Source organism: Zootermopsis nevadensis, unplaced genomic scaffold (genome assembly GCF_977971745.1).
Source record: "Zootermopsis nevadensis isolate Lab colony 2312 unplaced genomic scaffold, Znev_1.0 Znev_ptg000045l, whole genome shotgun sequence".
Taxonomy (NCBI): domain Eukaryota; kingdom Metazoa; phylum Arthropoda; class Insecta; order Blattodea; family Termopsidae; genus Zootermopsis; species Zootermopsis nevadensis.
Window position 1 is genome coordinate 2081763 of NW_028259177.1, and position 20180 is coordinate 2101942.

The 20180-nt window shown below is 38.0% G+C and overlaps 2 protein-coding genes and 1 long non-coding RNA gene across 8 annotated transcripts in view; 1 reads left to right on the forward strand and 2 right to left on the reverse strand.

Annotated features, from left to right (window-relative positions):
* LOC147871627 (kelch-like protein 10) overlaps positions 1–20180 on the reverse strand; it is a 128746-nt gene that overhangs the window by 36323 nt on the left and 72243 nt on the right. The window lies entirely within an intron of this gene.
* Positions 829–9427, forward strand: LOC110840687 (uncharacterized). Its single transcript, XR_015538527.1, has 2 exons — positions 829–1181; positions 8413–9427. It is a non-coding gene; the product is annotated as an uncharacterized LOC110840687 (long non-coding RNA).
* Positions 4075–19579, reverse strand: LOC110840686 (dynactin subunit 1-like). Of its 6 annotated transcripts, XM_087360497.1 has the most exons (9): positions 19446–19579; positions 18248–18385; positions 17357–17524; positions 15433–15551; positions 12208–12367; positions 11285–11446; positions 8328–8501; positions 7603–7787; positions 4075–5388 (listed from the first exon to the last, which is right to left on the reverse strand). In XM_087360497.1, the coding sequence occupies exons 5-7, from the start codon at positions 12364–12366 to the stop codon at positions 8388–8390; spliced, it is 435 nt and encodes a 144-aa protein (XP_087216623.1). In that variant the 5' UTR covers position 12367; positions 15433–15551; positions 17357–17524; positions 18248–18385; positions 19446–19579; the 3' UTR covers positions 4075–5388; positions 7603–7787; positions 8328–8387. The 6 variants fall into 6 exon arrangements, with proteins under 6 accessions (XP_087216623.1, XP_087216624.1, XP_087216622.1 ...); XM_087360498.1 differs by lacking the exons at positions 15433–15551; positions 17357–17524; positions 18248–18385; positions 19446–19579 and adding an exon at positions 12764–12964; XM_087360496.1 differs by lacking the exons at positions 15433–15551; positions 17357–17524; positions 18248–18385; positions 19446–19579 and adding an exon at positions 11818–12007 and having other exon boundaries at positions 12208–12740.

Below are 20180 nucleotides of genomic sequence, written 5' to 3' on the forward strand. Positions count from 1 at the left end.
GACAAACCAACTCCATGCAGTGGAGGCCACCCCAAGAAGTTGATAGGCGCTCAGCTGTTCAAAGAATTCATACCCTTTCTTGGAACACGAAAGTTCATCGCCGTGTTGACAACAGTCAGTGCCGGTCTCTATTCTGAGCCAATTGACACCATCCTACGTTCTTCCTAAGGTCTATTTTAATATCATCCCCCATCTATGCCTAGTTCATCCAAGGTCCCTTTGGAAGTTTCAGGCTAAGATGTATTCACACCCCACCTCCACCATGCAGTGTTTTTACTGGTCATGCTATAAAGTTTTTAAGTTTTATTTTAATATAGCCTACAGCGCAGGCAACTTCTCCGACAAAGTAGTTGTGCGTGCTGACTATACTGTAAGTTACAGGCGAACTGGTATTTTCCTGGCAGGAGAGAGCAGGCTACAACATTTACGTAATATAGGCCGGCCGATTGTTTTCACGGACTATAATAAATCGATTTTCTTTCCTTCCAGACAGATTCTCTTTTCTCCCTTCATGCACATTTAGTTTGTCTGCATTAAAAAGAACAGTGTTATTCATGTCTTCCTTTTCAATTTGATTTCCTTTGGATTCTATTCGTACGTCGTTTATATATAGCTGTATACAAACGTACAAGGGGATTTTCAGTGAAAACATTCCTTTTTTTCACCGTTCCTCTCACAAGTATTGTTGTAGATCGTGTTCAGTTCTTTACAATAATGTGCCGCGTGATTGGTATTTTAACAATACGTTTCTACAGCGATATAATTCACTTCCCAAACACAAAGCCGAGCATTTAAATCCGAAGTCTATACTGTGCTGTGGGAGGATTTTCTGCTTGGGAGACAAAAAAACGTCTGCTACTCGAAGCCATAATCGCGACTGACTGACGGCAGATATGTGCTACAGAAGTCCGTTCATACGAAGCTTGCTGACATCATATACCGTTGCAAAGCTTGCAATGTGTCCTACACAGCTGTCGTAGCCGCAACTATATTACTTCATTCGTCTTCGATAGAGGGAGCTACAGAGCAGAGACTGACTGCAGTTGAGTTCAATAATCGATCTATATTTCAAAGTCGAAAAACACTGGCAAAATCGATCTGTCAGAGTCATGTTATATATCAATCGACAGCCAGCTTTTTTCTCTACACGACTACTGGAGCCAGAATACATAAACAACAAGGTCAGTCGCTACGTAGAAGAAGAAATCTTAGCGCGCATTATGCGAGCAGTGCTTGGCACTCCACGCTGAAGGGTTAGAAGAAAGAGATCAGTCTCTTTTCTTAATGCTTCATGAAAGCGACCTCTTCCAAAACAAAAGAATCGGACAGACGAGCTCCTGTTCGGAACACACGCGTTTCTTAAATAATTGCTTTCTCGCTTAGATACCCCATTGCTCTTGATATTGACGTATTGCGGACTAGCAAAAGCGTCCATTCTTGGTCATGGTTCGTTTTTTAATGTACTGACTGAAACAACTGTATTTATTACGATGATCTAATATACGCATAATCGCATTGACCATATTCTATTATTTACTGTCGTGGCGCCGCATAGTTAATGCTTGACGAACTAAATGGTTGCCATGCAACGAAATAGCAGTGGACATGGACCGCTCATTTATATGTAGTGATGAGTTAAACTGCTCTTCTGTGAACACAGGTTTGACTGTGATTGCTCACTCTCAATCACAGTGATCGAGATCCGAGCATGCATTTAGCATTCTGTCACGGCTGTGATTTAGCTCATCGCTGCATTGGTAACACTGACTGTAGTGGTACACAGTGATGCTACTGCGAATATGATTGGCTGTCTGTTGCTGCTCTGTTTACGTATGATTACAGTACGGCTGATGTTATGAATACTAAAATTACAGAAATTAACATGTCGAAAATTCAGAATGTGTAAGTTCTATTTGAAATAATGGTTATTTAAAAAGTAAAATAAAATTACTTTATTACAAGAATATTGTATTTAATACTTTGTATCTAAAATGAAAGTTTACAGTTAGGTTAGGTGTACGCCTAACTTTATTTAAACTAATATTCTTTTCAAAATATAACATTTCCTATACAATATTGTATGTTGCAAGCAATCAGCCAATTTGGAAACTGAACATAAGGTAAATACATTAGTATAAATACATTTTAAGGCACCAGAAACCAGTATTTTAATTACCCCCATATATATATATATATGTGTGTGTGTGTTAATGACTTGGCATGCAAGAAAATAACAGAATTAACTAACATTTCCCACGTTACAATTCAAAAACACAAGCATTTTTGCTTTCTTACTGTTCAGTCTATTCCGACGCTCGGTAATCAGCATCCCTGCTTTTGAAAAAACTCATTCACAAGGCACCGAGCTGCCTAATGCACAAAATATTTCACGAACAACCATGCTGAGGTGTGGATAATTGAATTGATGCGCTTTCCACCATTGCAAAGTATCTTCGTTCCTTGCAAGAAATGCTTCTTCAAGGTAACGATTTACCTCTACAATGGCTCTTGATGTTGCTGTACCTATTCTTGGTGTATTTCTTGCAACTAATACGTCAATATAATTGTTAGATTGTAAATCACAGCGCAGTCACAGTCTAATGTTTTAATAGACCATCTAAATATACCCACCCTGATGACAGAGGCAGTATGACCTCCGAAACGTTAGTTAACATCAACCAGACTGCACAGCGCAACAACCCAGAAGACAGAAATCTTCAGACTCATCGCCCTGATGACAGAGGCAGTATGACCTCCGAAACGTTAGTTAACATCGACCAGACTACACAGCGCAACAACCCAGAAGACAGAAATCTTCAGACTCATCGCCCTGATGACGGAGGCAGTATGACCTCCGAAACGTTGGTTAACATCGACCAGACTACACAGCGCAACAACCCAGAAGACAGAAATCTTCATACTCTGATGACGGAGGCAGTATGACCTCCGAAACGTTGGTTGACATCGACCAGACTACACAGCGCAACAACCCAGAAGACAGAAATCTTCATACTCTGATGACGGAGGCAGTATGACCTCCGAAACGTTGGTTGACATCGACCAGACTACACAGCGCAACAACCCAGAAGACAGAAATCTTCATACTCTGATGACGGAGGCAGTATGACCTCTGAAACGTTGGTTAACATCGACCAGACTACACAGCGCAACAACCCAGAAGACAGAAATCTTCAGACTCATCGCCCTGATGATGGAGGCAGTATGACCTCTGAAACGTTGGTTAACATCGACCAGACTACACAGCGCAACAACCCAGAAGACAGAAATCTTCATACTCTGATGACGGAGGCAGTATGACCTCCGAAACGTTGGTTGACATCGACCAGACTACACAGCGCAACAACCCAGAAGACAGAAATCTTCATACTCTGATGACGGAGGCAGTATGACCTCTGAAACGTTGGTTAACATCGACCAGACTACACAGCGCAACAACCCAGAAGACAGAAATCTTCATACTCTGATGACGGAGGCAGTATGACCTCTGAAACGTTGGTTAACATCGACCAGACTACACAGCGCAACAACCCAGAAGACAGAAATCTTCAGACTCATCGCCCTGATGATGGAGGCAGTATGACCTCTGAAACGTTGGTTAACATCGACCAGACTACACAGCGCAACAACCCAGAAGACAGAAATCTTCATACTCTGATGACGGAGGCAGTATGACCTCTGAAACGTTGGTTAACATCGACCAGAATACACAGCGCAACAACACAGAAGACAGAAATCTTCATACTCACCGCTGTGAGAACCTCAAGTCTTACATACTCCCCTGTGTTTTAAGTTCTTATATAGTGATCGCCGTGATCACATCACACTGGCGTACGGTTCAATTTGGTTCCCACATGTTGCATTGTTGCGTTGTTAATCTATTTTTATTTGCTTGCGTGAAGTCATGGTTTACAAAAATTAATTAGGCTATAATATATTATGTAACACAACTTTGTAGATAGGCAGCTATGAGTGTGCTCCATGTATGATGATATGGACAATATAATTTATTTAATATACATTATAAAACAGAATCAAGTTTTAAATGAAACAAAATGTATAGAAATCGTTTATTTAATATTTACAGACAGTAGAACTGAGCTGTCAAAATACTGTAGTGTCCCGTTTTCTCACTAGCATGCATAAGAAATTACTGAGAATCACTGTGATCTGACTCTAAATTTCTCTGAGCAGTCAAAATAAGTCTACCGTGTTCTCGCTAGGATGCATAAGAAATTAAGAATCAGTGTGATCACTGTTTAGTGAGCACTTTAACCACTCCAGTGATCGTGATTTTCTGATCACAGTGACAAAATCACAGGTCACTGTTTATCACTCATCACTACCAAACATATCCATAACCTAAAAATCTTCGAATAATTTATGAAAGCAACTCCACGAAAGGACAGCCAGGATCGGAAACTACAGCACAATGAAATTAGCACGAAGCACTATGCAAGGGGCAGAATCTGTTTCTGAGGTGAAAACACCATACAGAAAATTCCAATACTCTGACTGATAGGGTGATCATGAGCATCATGGTCAGCACAAATACCTGCAGTCTGACATGAGATCCAAATCATGCTAGGAGCCTAGTATTCTTACGATTCTCAAAGTTTTTATCTTTGGCAAAAGTGAAAGCAACAATCTGTGAGCAGAAAAATTCATAGACAGATATGACTGATGTCTAATCTACCAGCCCCCTCTACAGAGATTTTCAAATACAAATTCACTCTAGTGAAAATGACAATGGATTGTGACAAAGTTTATTTCTGGGGATATTAAATTGTTTTCAATCCAGGTAATTCACTCAAATCTTGTAGAATTTGAAGTTTTCAGAGCGGTGAGTATGAAGATTTCCGTCTTCTGGGTTGTTGCGCTGTGTAGTCTGGTCGATGTTTAACGTTTCAGAGGTCATACTGCCTCCATCATCAGGGCGATGAGTATGAAGATTTCCGTCTTCTGGGTTGTTGCGCAGTGTAGTCTGGTCGATGTTAACCAATGTTTCAGAGGTCATACTGCCTCCGTCATCAGGGCGATGAGTATGAAGATTTCCGTCTTCTGGGTTATTGCGCTGTGTAGTCTGGTCGATGTTAACCAACGTTTCAGAGGTCATACTGCCTCCGTCTTCAGGGCGATGAGTATGAAGATTTCTGTCTTCTGGGTTGTTGCGCTGTGTAGTCTGGTCGATGTTAACCAACGTTTCAGAGGTCATACTGCAGTTCTCAACTCTCTTTTGCAAATCCTGTAATTTAGTCACCTCCTGAATGAGATAATTTGCTGGTGCCAATCTATCCAGCCATGCTGGAGTGCCTGGAACTCGCGAGCTGATGTTAACAACTTTAGGGTCACCATCACGGGAAATATTTCCTGGAAATATAAAAGGCACAGTGTCAGTGGTTACTCATATGTGTCTCTCCAATTCATTGCTGTCTCCTATAAAAAAACATAATAATAATAATCAAAAACTATAATTTTGCCAGTTTTTTATATGGGCATGATAATTGGTTTCCAGCAATGTAGTCTTACAAATTAAAGTCTCAAGTGGTCTAGCATGCAGTTCCTGGTTGGTAGAAATTGACACAAATCCTGATATAAAGCTGTTCTGGTCATTACTTAATGGTATACTTACACTTTTAAATGCAGAATTTAAATATAGAAACATCTCACAAAATGCACACACTTAATGCTTTGCCTCCAACAGAGAGATGAGAAATTAAAGGACTTATTAGTTGTGACTTTTATTTTATATAATTTTTCAAAGTTTAAAAAGAGACATTCTGAGGGTATGCATGGGCAATGTCCCAGCAATAAACAAAGTATCAGGGTCCCGCCCTAGACCACTCCATCTTAACTACAGCCCTATCGGTCTATCATGCTAAAGAAGACCAGAAACAGAAAGTCTTTGATCAAATGAGTTTTGAGAACATTTGGACCAAAAAAAACCATGAAGTAGCAGAAAGAGGGGAAAAATGACAATATGAGAAATTTGATATTTCTCACTCTTTGTGATGAAATAAAATAGGATAAGATAGGCAGGGCATGCAGCATGGGAAGATGAGAAATTCAAACAAAATGTTAGAAGACCTTAAGGAAAGAGACCACTTGGGAGACCTTATGCAAATGACAGGTTAATATTAACATGAGTCTTAAAAAATAGGTTGGGAAGGCATGGACTGGATTCAACTGGCTAAGGACAGGGCCCAGTGGTGGGTTATGGTTAACGGTTAACAAGGTGATCAAACTTTAGTTTCTATAAAAGGCAGGGAATTTTTTGTTCAAATGAGTGACTGGCTATTAGCTTCTCAAAAAGAACTCTGCTTCTTGTAGTTAATTACCTTAGCGACATTTATAAGAATGCAATGTGTGTGAATGTATCTGAAAGAGATAATATATAAACTTCATTGTTAAAATTACTTGGTCTACAGATCAGGAATAGCTCAGTCTACAATAGCATAGGTGTCTCCACCTATTTTCCCTGAACTGAACGGAGGATCCATCATTTAAATTCAGTAATTTTATAAAGTTTTGAGAATTTTTGACTTTTTAAAAACATATGACGGATGAACTAAAAAAACAAAAGAAAGTGGCAATATTCCAATGTACTGGCTCTGCTGATTATAATCAGTAACTTTCTCTATATAATGCTGAGGCTTTCTTTTTTAAATTGTCCAAGTTAGATTCCTCTTGGTTTTCTTTGTCATCTTACTCCTTCGGAACTTCCAATTCTCAGCAAAATATTTTCTTCTTCGAAATCTGAAGCAGTATACAAACAAATATACTGTTCGCGACTGTAATCTTAAGATTTGTGGGGTGAAGGAAGAAAGACAGTGTCTGCCTTTACCGCTTCAGACTTCCTGCATTCCTTGCAAGTCTCAAGATTACAGTAACGCACAGTACCTAATAGAATCACAGAAAGACTATAAAACCATTAGCAAATGTACTTCAGGGACTGAAATTCAGATAATGCACAAAGGGCCTCTACATGAAAGTCCATCCCACATGTAGTACCTGGTCATTTCTTAAAAAAGAAGGCACTTTACAAAAATCATAATCCCTAATCTAATCCACACACTTGACATTTAAGGACCACAATTTAGAGGAATATACAGCAACATTTAGAAGCATTTACATTCACACCATCACCAGTACCACTAAAACAACTCATCATTTTTTGGCAGCAGATCCAATAGGCAGGTGTTTAACAGTGCCTTGGCTATTAAAATATTCTCAGTATTTTTGTAGTTGCTACTAACAACAGATTCACTATCACTGCCACCACACATATTTGCATCTAGAAAGTGCAAATAATTTATTAATGACTCTCATAACTTAACTTTGGTTTAATGTTGTTAACACAATTTTTCATGCATCTATCACATAAATGTAGAAATGACTGCACATGTGTATAGAGTTAGTGCAAAATCATCCTACTTACGTCAGACAATTGACAATGACCAACATAACTAGTACACATATTTTTATGGAATCATTACATTTTGCAGTACCACTAATGCATATTGCATAGTATTTCTTCTTTTGTGTATGGAGGTTAACACAAGTTGAAAAATAACAGTTTCTCACCTTCAGCGGCTGTAAACTGTCCAGCTGATTCTTTGCAAGTTTTGTCTGGAGCTGAAGTTTTTCATTCTGAACATTTCTCAGTGCAATTTTCAAGTATTTGATCTCCTGCATCAGAAGTGGCTAGTCACGAACCATTGCAGGCAAGCTTCGTGTTGATGGCTACTGCACTGGACTAGGAGAACTCACTGATAAAATAGGAACATTACTGCAGTGAATTATTCAGAGAATATAAATACACAATAACTAGTATTAGATACGTCATCAGCTATTGTCAATCTACAGACACCTGCACCTTAGACTCACAAACAAATAGAGACAAATCATTAAAATAAATATCAGCACCAATATGAATTAAGAAAAAAATAACCAACAACCATATCATAACATTCTAATGAAGTCAGGATATTTATTTATTTGTAGTTTATTTAATGATGCTTTTTCCAGTAGCTGAGACTATAGTGTCAAATGAGAGGAAGATAGCTAATTGGAAAGGATGTGGAAGGAAGCAGTTGTAGCCTTATTTAAGGAGCTATTCTGGCATTTGCCTGGAAAGACTGAGGAAAACCACGAAGAAAACCAGTCATGATAGAAAGTCTCTCGGGCAGAGATTTGAACCCAGAACCTCCTTAATACAAAGCAGGAGTGTTAAACACTCGATCACGACGTTCGGTTTGAGGATATATATACACACACACACGCAATCATACAGTAGGGAGTCAACTGACCTGCTGTTTTTGAAATACCCTCTATTAAAGCTTTCTTTGAGTAGTTCTTTAGTTTCTCCTTTAATTTTCCTCTTTCTGTTTCCAGTGCGTCAATATCAACCTGCAAGTGATCCACAGTTCCTTCAATTCCTTCTCTGTCTGCTTCAAAAGCTCCTGTGCATCATCCAGTTTGCGCTGATACAACAAATAAATAAAACTTGTCATATATCTGAGTCAGCAAAGCACACTCTCAATGAGAGATTCAAAAGTTCAATGACACTGAAACCTAAGTGCAATCACTGAAATTATTCTTTTGTAAGAGGCTGTAACTGTGCTTGTGGCTTCTTTTGTTTAGTGTTCACTTTTATCAGTTCTTGCTACATGTTCACTGACATGACACATTAAGAACATTGGTTCAGGAGATTCAAAGAGAAGGTATGAATAATATACAACATAACTAACTAACTAACTATGTAACTAGATGGCTTACCGAACCTGAAAGTTCATCACCGAATTAAGCAAAGCCCTTCACCGGACCCTGTCCTGGGCCAACAAAATCTAGTTTCCTTCAACTCCTATCTCCCATAGATCCCGCCTGAGATTATTCTCCCATCTACGTATAGGTCTCCTCAATGGTCTCTTCCCTTCAGGTTTCCCAACATACAACATAGATAACAATAATCAAACCTCTATTCTTCTTGCCTCCTAACAATTTTTTTATTTCTCAAACTCAAGAACTGTTTAAAAGGATACCATATACACTAAATTCAAGACATTAAACAGCAGCACTCAAAATGATCTTCAAAAACTGTTTACTGTTTGGTTAGCACCAATGGTAGAACTGTATGGATATAATAGGAGAATATTCTGAGGGGATAAACCAGTAGAATATTCTTATTCTACCTGCACTTCTACTTTTTATTATGTTACTTTTAGAACTTGTGGAATGTTTCACAGAAGAAACAAGACGTTAAAAAATTTATCACAGTCTACTTAGATTTTGACACAATTACATGTAAATCTTATGTAAAAGTGAATATGGCCCAGACAAAACTTTTGTTTGAGAACCACTTTTCTAAACATATAATATACAGAAATAAAACACTTTGGGAAAAATGTGATACCAGTTTTCACTTTCCACAGAAATAATTAATGAAACTTCTTCAGAGTCTAAATGGGTTAGGACAAAATGTTTCCATACAAATTCTGTGTAAACATCTTGTCTTTATCTATAAGCAATTACAGTCCACAGAGAGCAGTATTCCTAGTAGCAACAAAATAAGAGCTAGTACAAATGCTTATGTATAAAATAAGGTTTTTTCCCTCATTTAGACTGTATGACAAAATGTTTACATCATCAGCAATACAAAGCACTGAATCTTTTCAGACTGCATAGTCTCACTATCAATTGCGTAAGCAGACAATCTATTCTTTAGTGAGTCCTTGCTGTATGACAAAGTAGCATTCTGTTGGTGGAAGTGGTTCGAATGTAAAACAGGAAGATGTCATAAGGGTCACGCCAGAGTAAGTGACAAACGTTTTGTTTAATTTTGTAAAACATGAGTGAACATGGGAAGAAAAGAGATCTACAGCAACACAAGTATCTAAATCATCAAAACAGATTATAATTCGAGGATGACGATCCTCAACAAACAAAACAACAACCTTGAAGAAGTAGGCCAGAATAAACAATAACTAGGAACAAACTGCATTTAGATTTAAAACAACAAAATTAATATTTTATTTTCTGTGTTTTACGAGGGAAGTAATCTTGCGTCTCTCTTGTTATGACACCTGTACCCAGTAATGGGCAAAAACAAATACAATATACACATAATGACAAAGTCTTGACTTGAAAGTAAACTGTTCAACAGCATGGCCCCTGACAACTGCAATAAGACCAATCTTTTCAATAGGCAGAACTTGTCCCTCACTTGTGATAACAAGATTTCTGCCTTCCACAACAACCGTGAAATCAGCAACAACACAAGTACTGCATCATGGTCTCCTACAAAACAACACTCCACATAAATCTACTTGAACAGACGTACTCCTGTTATGAAAGAACGAAGCATTGCCTGTACGAGAGGCTCACAATTTAGGAAACGAGAGACAATGAGGATGTAACTAAGTGCAACACGCACATACCTCCCCTGCTCGTGAATGCTTCAGGCATATTTGCCGCTAGATACTACACGTGTTGATTTGACTGCTGCACATCAAGGCATCGAAGCTCCAAATCAATTGCCTTTGTACGGGCTTTACTTTCAGTAAACATTTTCTAAAGGAACAAAACTATTATTACTGGTACATCACACCTCAGCTAATACTGTTATGGTAATAAAATTATAATTATCATAAATTAATATACACTGAATTTTGGTGGAGAATCCTCCTGGAAGACCCAGGAAAAGGTAAGAGGATGGAACTGTCTGACTTTTACTTTATTTAATGACAGTGGTTTAACTGCAAAGATTATTTAGTGTACTGAACAAAATTGGAATATAATAGCAAATGATATCCTTTTTTCAGGTACTGTATTGGCATTAACCCAGAGACACTGAGGAAAATTCAGTCAAATTTAACCAACCTTCTTCCTCAGGATAATATTAAAATAATCTCACTGAAATGAATGAATTGAAGTGGATCAGGATCATGTCCAATGACAGGTTTTGGCATCACAGGTGTTCAACCTTCAAATTCTGTTACCAGATAGTTAATCCTCCAGCAAATAACATGTGTTGACATATAACTCAGCATGGTATATATTGCATTACTAACATCTGTTTAAATCTACCATGGCACCTAAACACTCTCTCACATATAAGACACTGCTGCACTCTGTCCTGAACCATTCCAATTAGATCATACTTTTTCATTCTCCCTAACAATATTAGTGAAGCCCACAAACTGTGACATACTAAACGCCTACAAGAAACAGTTCACATTTCCTTTCTACAAAATACGAAAACACATGCCTTAAAATCTAGGATCTCTGGAAGAGCACAAACAGGTTTTGTGGATTCCCTCTCCAACCGCTGCTGCAGCTCCTGACTCTGCTGGACCAGTTCACGGAACTTGGCAATGGTAATTTCTCGGTCTGCCAGTGTTTCTAAAGCTGCTTCCTTTTCTCGCTGTGTCTGGAATATATAATTGTGTAATTCTCTTAAACACAGGCAGTGGCATCAATATTTTCAGAATAACCACAGTAATACTAATATTTTATTTTCTGTAACTTTTATCATTTATTACTTGGTCTTAAAATGTCAATCTACAAATTTTTTCAAGTGCGAAACAAAACTGAATATGATTTCTGCATAAATGTGCATACATACACACAATTTTACAACAGTACATGTGCTGAGAAATACTGAACTATATTTCAGTGTTAAACCATGTAGAAAAGACTAAGAAACACTGCAGTAACTCGCCCATAAATTTCTTCTCATTTGTCATGGACAACCAAACAAGCTCTCCCCATAAAGGTGGAAGTTATCCATATGAATCATACCTCCCTAGTAGCAAAATTAGCAAGATCCACTTTCAGTTCTCGGCTAACTTCTTGGAGCTGTTGATTCATGTCTTGCAAGGCCTCTAAATCTGCTACGGCTTCTTCCAAATCCTTCACACGTTCTTTAAGGGTAAGTTTGGAGTCTGCCAATTGTTGAACCATTTCCTCTGCCCCCCAGAGCTGCATCAACCTAAGTTAGACCTTTTCTCTAAATATCTTTCCTACGCTTATGAAATATAATCCCTTAATTTAAGGAAATAACACAAATTACAGTGCTTGAAAATGAAGTATCCATAATTTAGGATATTACACAATGAGGAAATATGTGACTTAAACAGCAAACAAGACACACTAGCAGTACCTTAGTAAGAGTGCACCTGAACTGCATACCTGCTCCTGCAAATCAGAAATTTGGTTATCCATTTCTTCTACTCTTGAGCTCAGTTTCTCTTTAGTGCGAGCAAGCTCAGCAATCTCAGACTTCCTTAGATCCAGATCCTTCTGCAGATTTTGAAACTCGTGCTTCTCGTGAGCAGACAGGTCCCGCATTCTGTAACAACATACATGCAAAGGAATAATTAGTAACTGCTGGGATACCAATTTGTCTCTGAAACTGAATATTATGAGCATAAAAACATCAAGTGGTGCATCACTTGGTGCAGGTCAGAACTGATGTATTATCCAGAAAGTGTCACAATTGTTTCAATGTTATGAAACATTAATTAGAGCTAGAATGAAACGAGGAGATCAGAGAGTAAAAGCGTGTTACACAATAACAGTGTGACATTGTAAGATTATTTTCACGAAGAACTGTCTTGTGTTGTGATGCTAAGATTAGTGTGGGTTTGATAATATAGTTAATTAACAATAAATACTTTTGTTTGCTCAGACAATAAAGGGATTAGCTATGGGCTAGTGAGAGGTGACTACACAATGCATGACCTACACTTAAATTCCTTTCACAAACTATTAATTATTTATTTCACAATAAGTAATAAATCTGCACTGGACTGAGAATGCATCCTACAATCACGCCGACGGAAAAACACAATAGGACCACAGCAGCTGCGCCATTTTCTCATACGCAGGGACGGCAACGTCTGAAAAACAGCGAACACATCCCTCCACCGCAGGAGCACGAGGGATATTCAATGATCGTTATATGCGCACCCTGATGAACTTTCCTGTCATCTACCGACATCAGCACTGAAGTAATGTCCGTCCGCGAACACTCCACTGCACCACCGAACGAAATGCTACCTGAAATACCACTCCACAGATTGTAAACTCATAGGTAGCAACGAGGGTGCTGAAGATTACTTCCGTGACTGCCAGACTACAGACATGTGAAGGGCAAAAAGCTCCTACCAACTTCACCTATAAGAAACCGACTACCAAACATATACATAACCTAAAAGTCTTCGAATAATTTATGAAAGCAACGCCGCGAAAAGACAGCTAGCTTCGGAAACTACAGAAAATAAAATTTGCAAGAAGCACTATGAAATAAATAACCCACATTTCGCCACTAGATCGCCTACATCCTGGCGCACATTTACCACATAGCCCATCAGTCACCAGATTCTACTGCACGAGCATCTATAACACACCGAGTGACTATGTCTTCATCACCGAATAGATTGTCGATGGGCGCTAGCAATTACATGCCTACAAGAGATCCCCAACATCTGTGTAAACACCTCAAGTCGACCCACCGCACTTGCTAAATGAGTGAAACTGCAGAGCCCCCCTATCTGCTGCGGAACAAATGCAGAATGACTTGACGTTTTGAAGTTCTTCCTGTGGCATTAGTTTGAACTGAGAATGTGAAATGGGATGAAGCTGATAAAAGGAAATACCATATTATTTCCAGGAAGAGGAATCACATCTTTGGTGACAAGCTACGGCCAAAGCCAAGAGTACCTGCAACTTAAAACCTTACACACATGACAAACTCTCTGATTCCAAGATGTTGGTCACCACACTATGAAGCATTAACACCCAGCAGTCTGTGTCAGCACCCACTTCAAAACGCAAAAATGCAGAAGATGATTAATGTTTCCTTCGAACGCTGTCTTGGAATCTGGACCAGGGATTTCCTGTCTGAGTCCTAATTTGAGCTGCAAATCGTGTTGCATGCGAAGATGCAAATGCAGGGCTTTCATGTGTATTTTGATGATGTGACTTTTTAAGCTTTGAAACTGTGTCCGAACATATCAACTGCATGGCTTTTATAAGCAAAGTGAACAGATGGTTTTTAGTTCGACTTCCTGAAAAACGCGACTCTCTCTGCTACGTCCCAATTCCTTTCTGTTTCAGGGGTGTGAAATAGCCATTTCTCGCACCGATGCATTTCCACTGATTAACATGAAAGTGCTGGCAGATCATTCCAGGAATCCGACAAACACAGGTTCACGTCGTTAATTCTTGAAAGGAACTTTGATTTGTATTGATTCTTAATTCAAGGGTTTCTGTCACATGTAGTTTACACGTGCTAACAAACATACTCTGTACATTTCTCATGAAAAAGTGTACATTCAGATTCCAGTTTACGTTTTGTTTTTTAACAAAGAGATTGCATAAATTGTTTTTGTTCAATTTATCCTAGTTTCATTTAAATATAAGCAACGCAAAGCAGTCAGTGTTAGAAAAATGTACTCGCTACTTAACACTTAGCTAGAACCAGGGCCGCCTTCGACGTTGCAATGTTCACAGCGATGGCATAGGCACCCTGGAAGTAGAAATGCAACGCAAAAATACAAGACTGACAAGAATAAATAAAGAAGACGTCGTTAAATACGTAGAGTGGAGAATGAGAGTCCGTCCCCACCCATGGATCACATCTTGGGTGAACAGATCAAAGCAAAGTCTTGAAGAGGCGGACAGAATTTCTTGTGTGTACAAGAACAGAGCGGGACTGAGCCCTTTTATTACGCGTTCGTGGCTGGCTTCATGCACGTTTCTGGACGCCGTTTAAAATGGAGAGTGCGTTAAACTAAAAAGTAATGAATGATTCTTCTCCCGGCCATGTTTGAATTTCTGTTTGTTGTTGATGTACGTCACATGCTTGAAGCAACTTTTTTGATTCACTGTTGAGTTTTGATGTGACTGACCATGAGTGCTTTCAGTAATCACACTAATGCGTGTTAATTAATTGTAATGTTTTTACTGCTCAATTTGTTCGACCAGATTTATGTGGCAAAACAAAAGTGCGAAAGAAATCAAGCACAAATATTCCGCCTGGAAAAGTTTTCTCCTTGCTACCACTATATCCAAAGACTGGACATGAGACTAAGAAAACCTCTTATTTAAGGTTTAACAGGGTTCATACCCTGTGAGTAAAGCAAACTAAGCATGATGCTACCCAGTCATCTCCTTCCAGTTTCAATGTTAACAATAAATGCAGCTTTAAGGCATGGTACTTTGGCACAGGGGCAACTTTACCAAACAATTTTTGTTACCATTATCATTCAACTGTCATAAGTCTAATACCACATGGCAACTTAGTGAGTGCACTTGTCAGAGAGACATAAACAATGCAAATAGCAAAGCCTGATGGATGTTGATTGAATTTACAGCATCGCCCATCTACTTGTCCGATTTCCGATTTCTTACCTCACTAAAGTACCTCGCAGTCTGATATTCTGCAGTTAAAGTTGTTTCATATGTTGACACTCTGGATTCAGCAGTGCTTCAATCCTTTCTTGTGTTGCTTCTAGTTCCAATGGCTCCACCTGCGAGAAAGTTTACAGTCACATTAACAACACATAAATAAACCTACGTAGATTAATTCAGGATGTCATAGAATTATGTCCAATTTATTGTACCTTTCAAATACCACACACACTACAATTCAGAAGTTTTCAATTAAAAGAGGGACTGTTTTACATATCAAATACACAAAATATCTAAATGCATAAACAACTTTCTGAGTATCATAATTTGTGAAAACCTTCAACTCAGATGTTCAATCACGTTTATAATTATTGGAACACGCACGAAAATGAACCATTTTCAGTAAATTGCATATTTAGTTATGCATCTAATAAAGCTAGCAGACAAATCAGGATTGAGTAGAAATTGTGCCCAGGCAGTGAACTCATTACTGCTGTATACACACCTGGGTGGTGGTGATATTGGAGGTGGGTAAGACGAGTGGTGGCCGTTAATTAATTAAACTATGCTTCTAATAATATGATTATATATTTTACACGAATAATTCAAATGATTCTACACAATAATTACTGATTATCCCAATATACACATATAAACCCTATAACCATAATATAATATATGACTAACCTGTACTTAACCTATGACTTACTCAACTAGAACCAGTTCCTAAACTGAAACTCTGTAACAATTTCCAGCAGTATTTTACTAGGTTTGATTGACTTTAATAACTTTTAGTGACGTTTCAGTGAACAGAATTACAGACAATACTCACATACGATGACCACAGTGCACAGCATGCATGTGAGTGTTGGCTTTCCTGCTGCTCGTCTTGAAGAATATTGTTTGAAATTCGCCTTCTTTTATGCTCATAAAAGTAGTACAACTGCCAGTGTGAAATCCGAATATTGTCCTCCGATTGGCGGATGGTTTGAATGACTTACACTTTCGCCGGTGATTACCTCATGTTTAATTACGCATAGTGTGTGACAGTGCGTGATTTCGTAGGTCAATCTTGCGTCAGTGCTATCTATCTATCTTAACACCACAATGTCCGTCCTGTTGGTTGTCATGCTGAATTACCCAGTATACGATTCACACAAGAAGTCAAAGTCATATTGCCGAAATTTAAGGTGTGGGACCATGTGGGTCTCCAAATACAACAAACAATTCCCCCATTCAACTGATGCGTTTCTTGTAAAGAACATGTAAAAGGTAGTCGAGTAATATAAATTTGTTCTACTTGCCTAAGTCACATATTTTATAAAGACCAATAACCATACACCGCCTCTTACCTCCACCGAGTGCAATTTGCTGAAGGGAAGCCTTTACTAAGTCCTGCAGAGTTTCCATCACTTTTGCTGCATGGTGACTGTGTAATATCAGATGAGATGGTAAGAAATACTTTTGCTGGATGGAAAGGGGGGGGAAGTATGCAATGTCTTACACACTATGGCACAAATGTGTGTCAGTCCTTAATGAAATATCCTGCATCTCATGTACATGAATATATAAATAGTATTATAGCCTCACATAATAATTTACATGGGAAAAAGTAGCACTAATTCTTGATTACTTCAAATTAATAGTTTAAAACAAGTGAAAGATGTTGAAATCTGTTGCAGTATTAATCTTTTCTGGAAAATGCTGCCTAACATTTGTATGAACCAAATAGTCCAGAGGTACAGTAGTTATTTTCGTGAAAGTTTTGCTCTAAAACTTGGACATGTCTTCTATTCTGGTGCATCTCATAGTCTGGAAAGTATAGCAACTTATCCATTTCCCATGATCTACAACTTTTCTGGTGAGTTAACAGCACTGCGTAACAATGAGTTTCGCTGTATTCATTCACAGGAGGGAACAATACCTGTATCAAGGTCTTGATCACAGCAGCACCTGTCGCACGCTGATGACAAGGCCCTTCCACTATCTCCCAGGAGATAGGTTTGGTTCATTTTAGTCTCAGTACTGGATAAACAGTGTTGAAATAGGCAACACAGAGTTCCAAAGCCTCAGCTGCGATATTTTCATCAAGCTGTCAACAAAATAATGAATAAATTAACATTAAAATATTCCAAGTTACACAATGGTATACATTATTATTAAAATATATATTAAAAATTACAGTCATTCACAATTATAATAATAAAATAATATTAAAAGGTTTAAAACATCATTTTAATACACTACTAGTTTCGGCTGCATTCAGCCATCGACGGGTGTATGTATTATAAACCTATCAGTAGAATGGTGATAGGTTTATAATACATACACCCGTCGATAGCTGAATGCAGACGAAACTAGTAGTGTATTAAAATGATGTTTTAAACCTTTTAATATTATTTTATTATTATAATTGTGAATGACTGTAATTTTTAATATATATTTTAATATACGGATCACAATATGACGCAATTACAATATTTTACATTATTATTAGTTTAGCACAAAAATAGCAATCATAAGTTACTTTAGTTTTGTCATTTGTGTCATCAGACTTCAGTGTAACCTGTAACTACTGAACAATTGATTTAAAAGAATTTGTTACCTAATTAATTTTCACTATCTTCATGGATACTTTTACCATGGTCTAGAAGTTAGCTTTATTACTCACAGGGTTCTGGGTTTTCTTCCATTTGTAAACACTAACCTCAAAAATAAAAAACAATCCTCCAACTACCCGAACAGATAAAATTCTTTAATCAGCAATCTTATATTTTTCAATCCTGTCAGTAGTTGAATACCATAAAATAAGTACCTGGTCCTTCCTCAGGAGCTCAACAAACGTGTCAACAGCTTTCTCCTGTACTGCCATTTCAGGATATGCTGCCCCAACTTTCAGGAGTGTGTCTGGTGAACACGAATTCAGTCCATACAAGAACTGATGTAATGTGGCCTAGAATACACATGTAACATAGAGGACTGAATTATATCATTATCATCATCACTGTTGAATTGTATTGATAAAAGCGTGTTTATGTAATTTATATAAAAACACTGAAATGAACACTACATCTATGTCATAATGAACTGCTTAAATGATAAAACAGTATCCTTACAAATACCTTGCACATCTCTTATATAACATTTTTACATGACTGGATGCTCATCATAAGAGAATATGATTTGGATAACACAAAGGAGAATATACAAGATAAAGCAGTAAGCCTGGCAACATCATTCACAGGAGCTGCCAACATCACCACCGCCATGAAAACTTTAAATCACGCAAGGAAATAATTAATTGTCATGATGAATAGAGTAAATCCATCTTTTATTTAGTTTTAATATTTTTCATGTTGGTTGTCATTTCATTAACCATTGCACAATATATTGGATACATTAATATAATTTATCAGTCAATATTAGTTTAATTCAAATACTAATTTGCTCTTGTAAGTGCCATAAAATTCAGAGTGCAAGTTTTATTCAGCATTGCATGGTATTTGGATGAATATGTTAAGCTGTGAAGTTGTTAAATTCTATGTAAACATCTTGTCTTTATCTATAAGCAGTTACAGTCCACAGAGAGCAGTATTCCTAGTAGCAACCAAATAAGAGCCAGTACAAATGTTCATGTATAAAATAAGGTTTTTTCCCTCATTTCGAATGTATGACAAAATGTTTACATCATCAGCAATACAAAGCACTGAATCTTTTCAGACTGCATAGTGTCACTATAAATTGTGTAAGCAGACAATCAGGCAGTTACACAGGCGACTTCCGAGGATCCAGTCACATCAGAACCCTGAAGATGGGGACAGAGCTTCCTCCCTAGAATCGCGAAGGTCCCGGCTAGCCCCCGAATAAAAGTGAAATGTAAAATTGTCTTCCGATGTTGCATTTACAGAGACAAAACTTGGAATCGATTGATGGAACGGATGGGTAGAAATAACGCAGACTGTTCTATCTGATAGCAAAGGAGATTTGTTGCCTCATTAGGTTATTGCTCTTACATTTGAGCTGTTATCTCCATTTTAATTTTTAAAAACTCTGATCGAGTGTAATTCTGAATTCTGGATAATTCCATAACCAATCGTAGAATATCAGACACTTCGACGCGTGTAGTCGACCTGCGCCATCTTGCCTGTCGATTAATTTCGACCAATGAAAAATGCCGAAGGCAGAAACAAATCAAACGCTCGCTGCGTGAGAGCGATTCTGTTCTTTGTTTGCAATCTTTTTATCCTCTCATGTTCACAAACAAAGTCGCGCAGTTGCGACAGTCACTGAGTTGAGTGACTGAGGAAAATCTGAGGCCAAGTAGTAGTTGGCGTGGCGGGCGGCCGACGCAGTAGGAGATAACATAACGATAAGTCAACTGGAGTGCAATAGCAGACAACAGTCAAATTGGCCTTCTTTTGCTAACCTTTTTTGTCAATGGACGCCAATGAACTTCGTTTCCTGTGGCCTCTGCAGTGCGATAACTCACATGGAAAAATTAGCGAAGAATTAAACCAAAATTTGACGAATAAATCAGACACCCATTGACGTAAACAAACATTGGCACGCTGTAAATAATGAAGCTTATGTTACCAAAGGAACGAAATGATTGGTCAATTAAGTTAAAGTGATATTTTAATCCTAATTCTAGATCAGTCGGCTAGGTCATGGGTGTGGGTTACGCTATTCCGAATTGTTTACAAATAAAATACTTTTGTGTGGGCTCTACGTCGATTGGTTACTCTCAA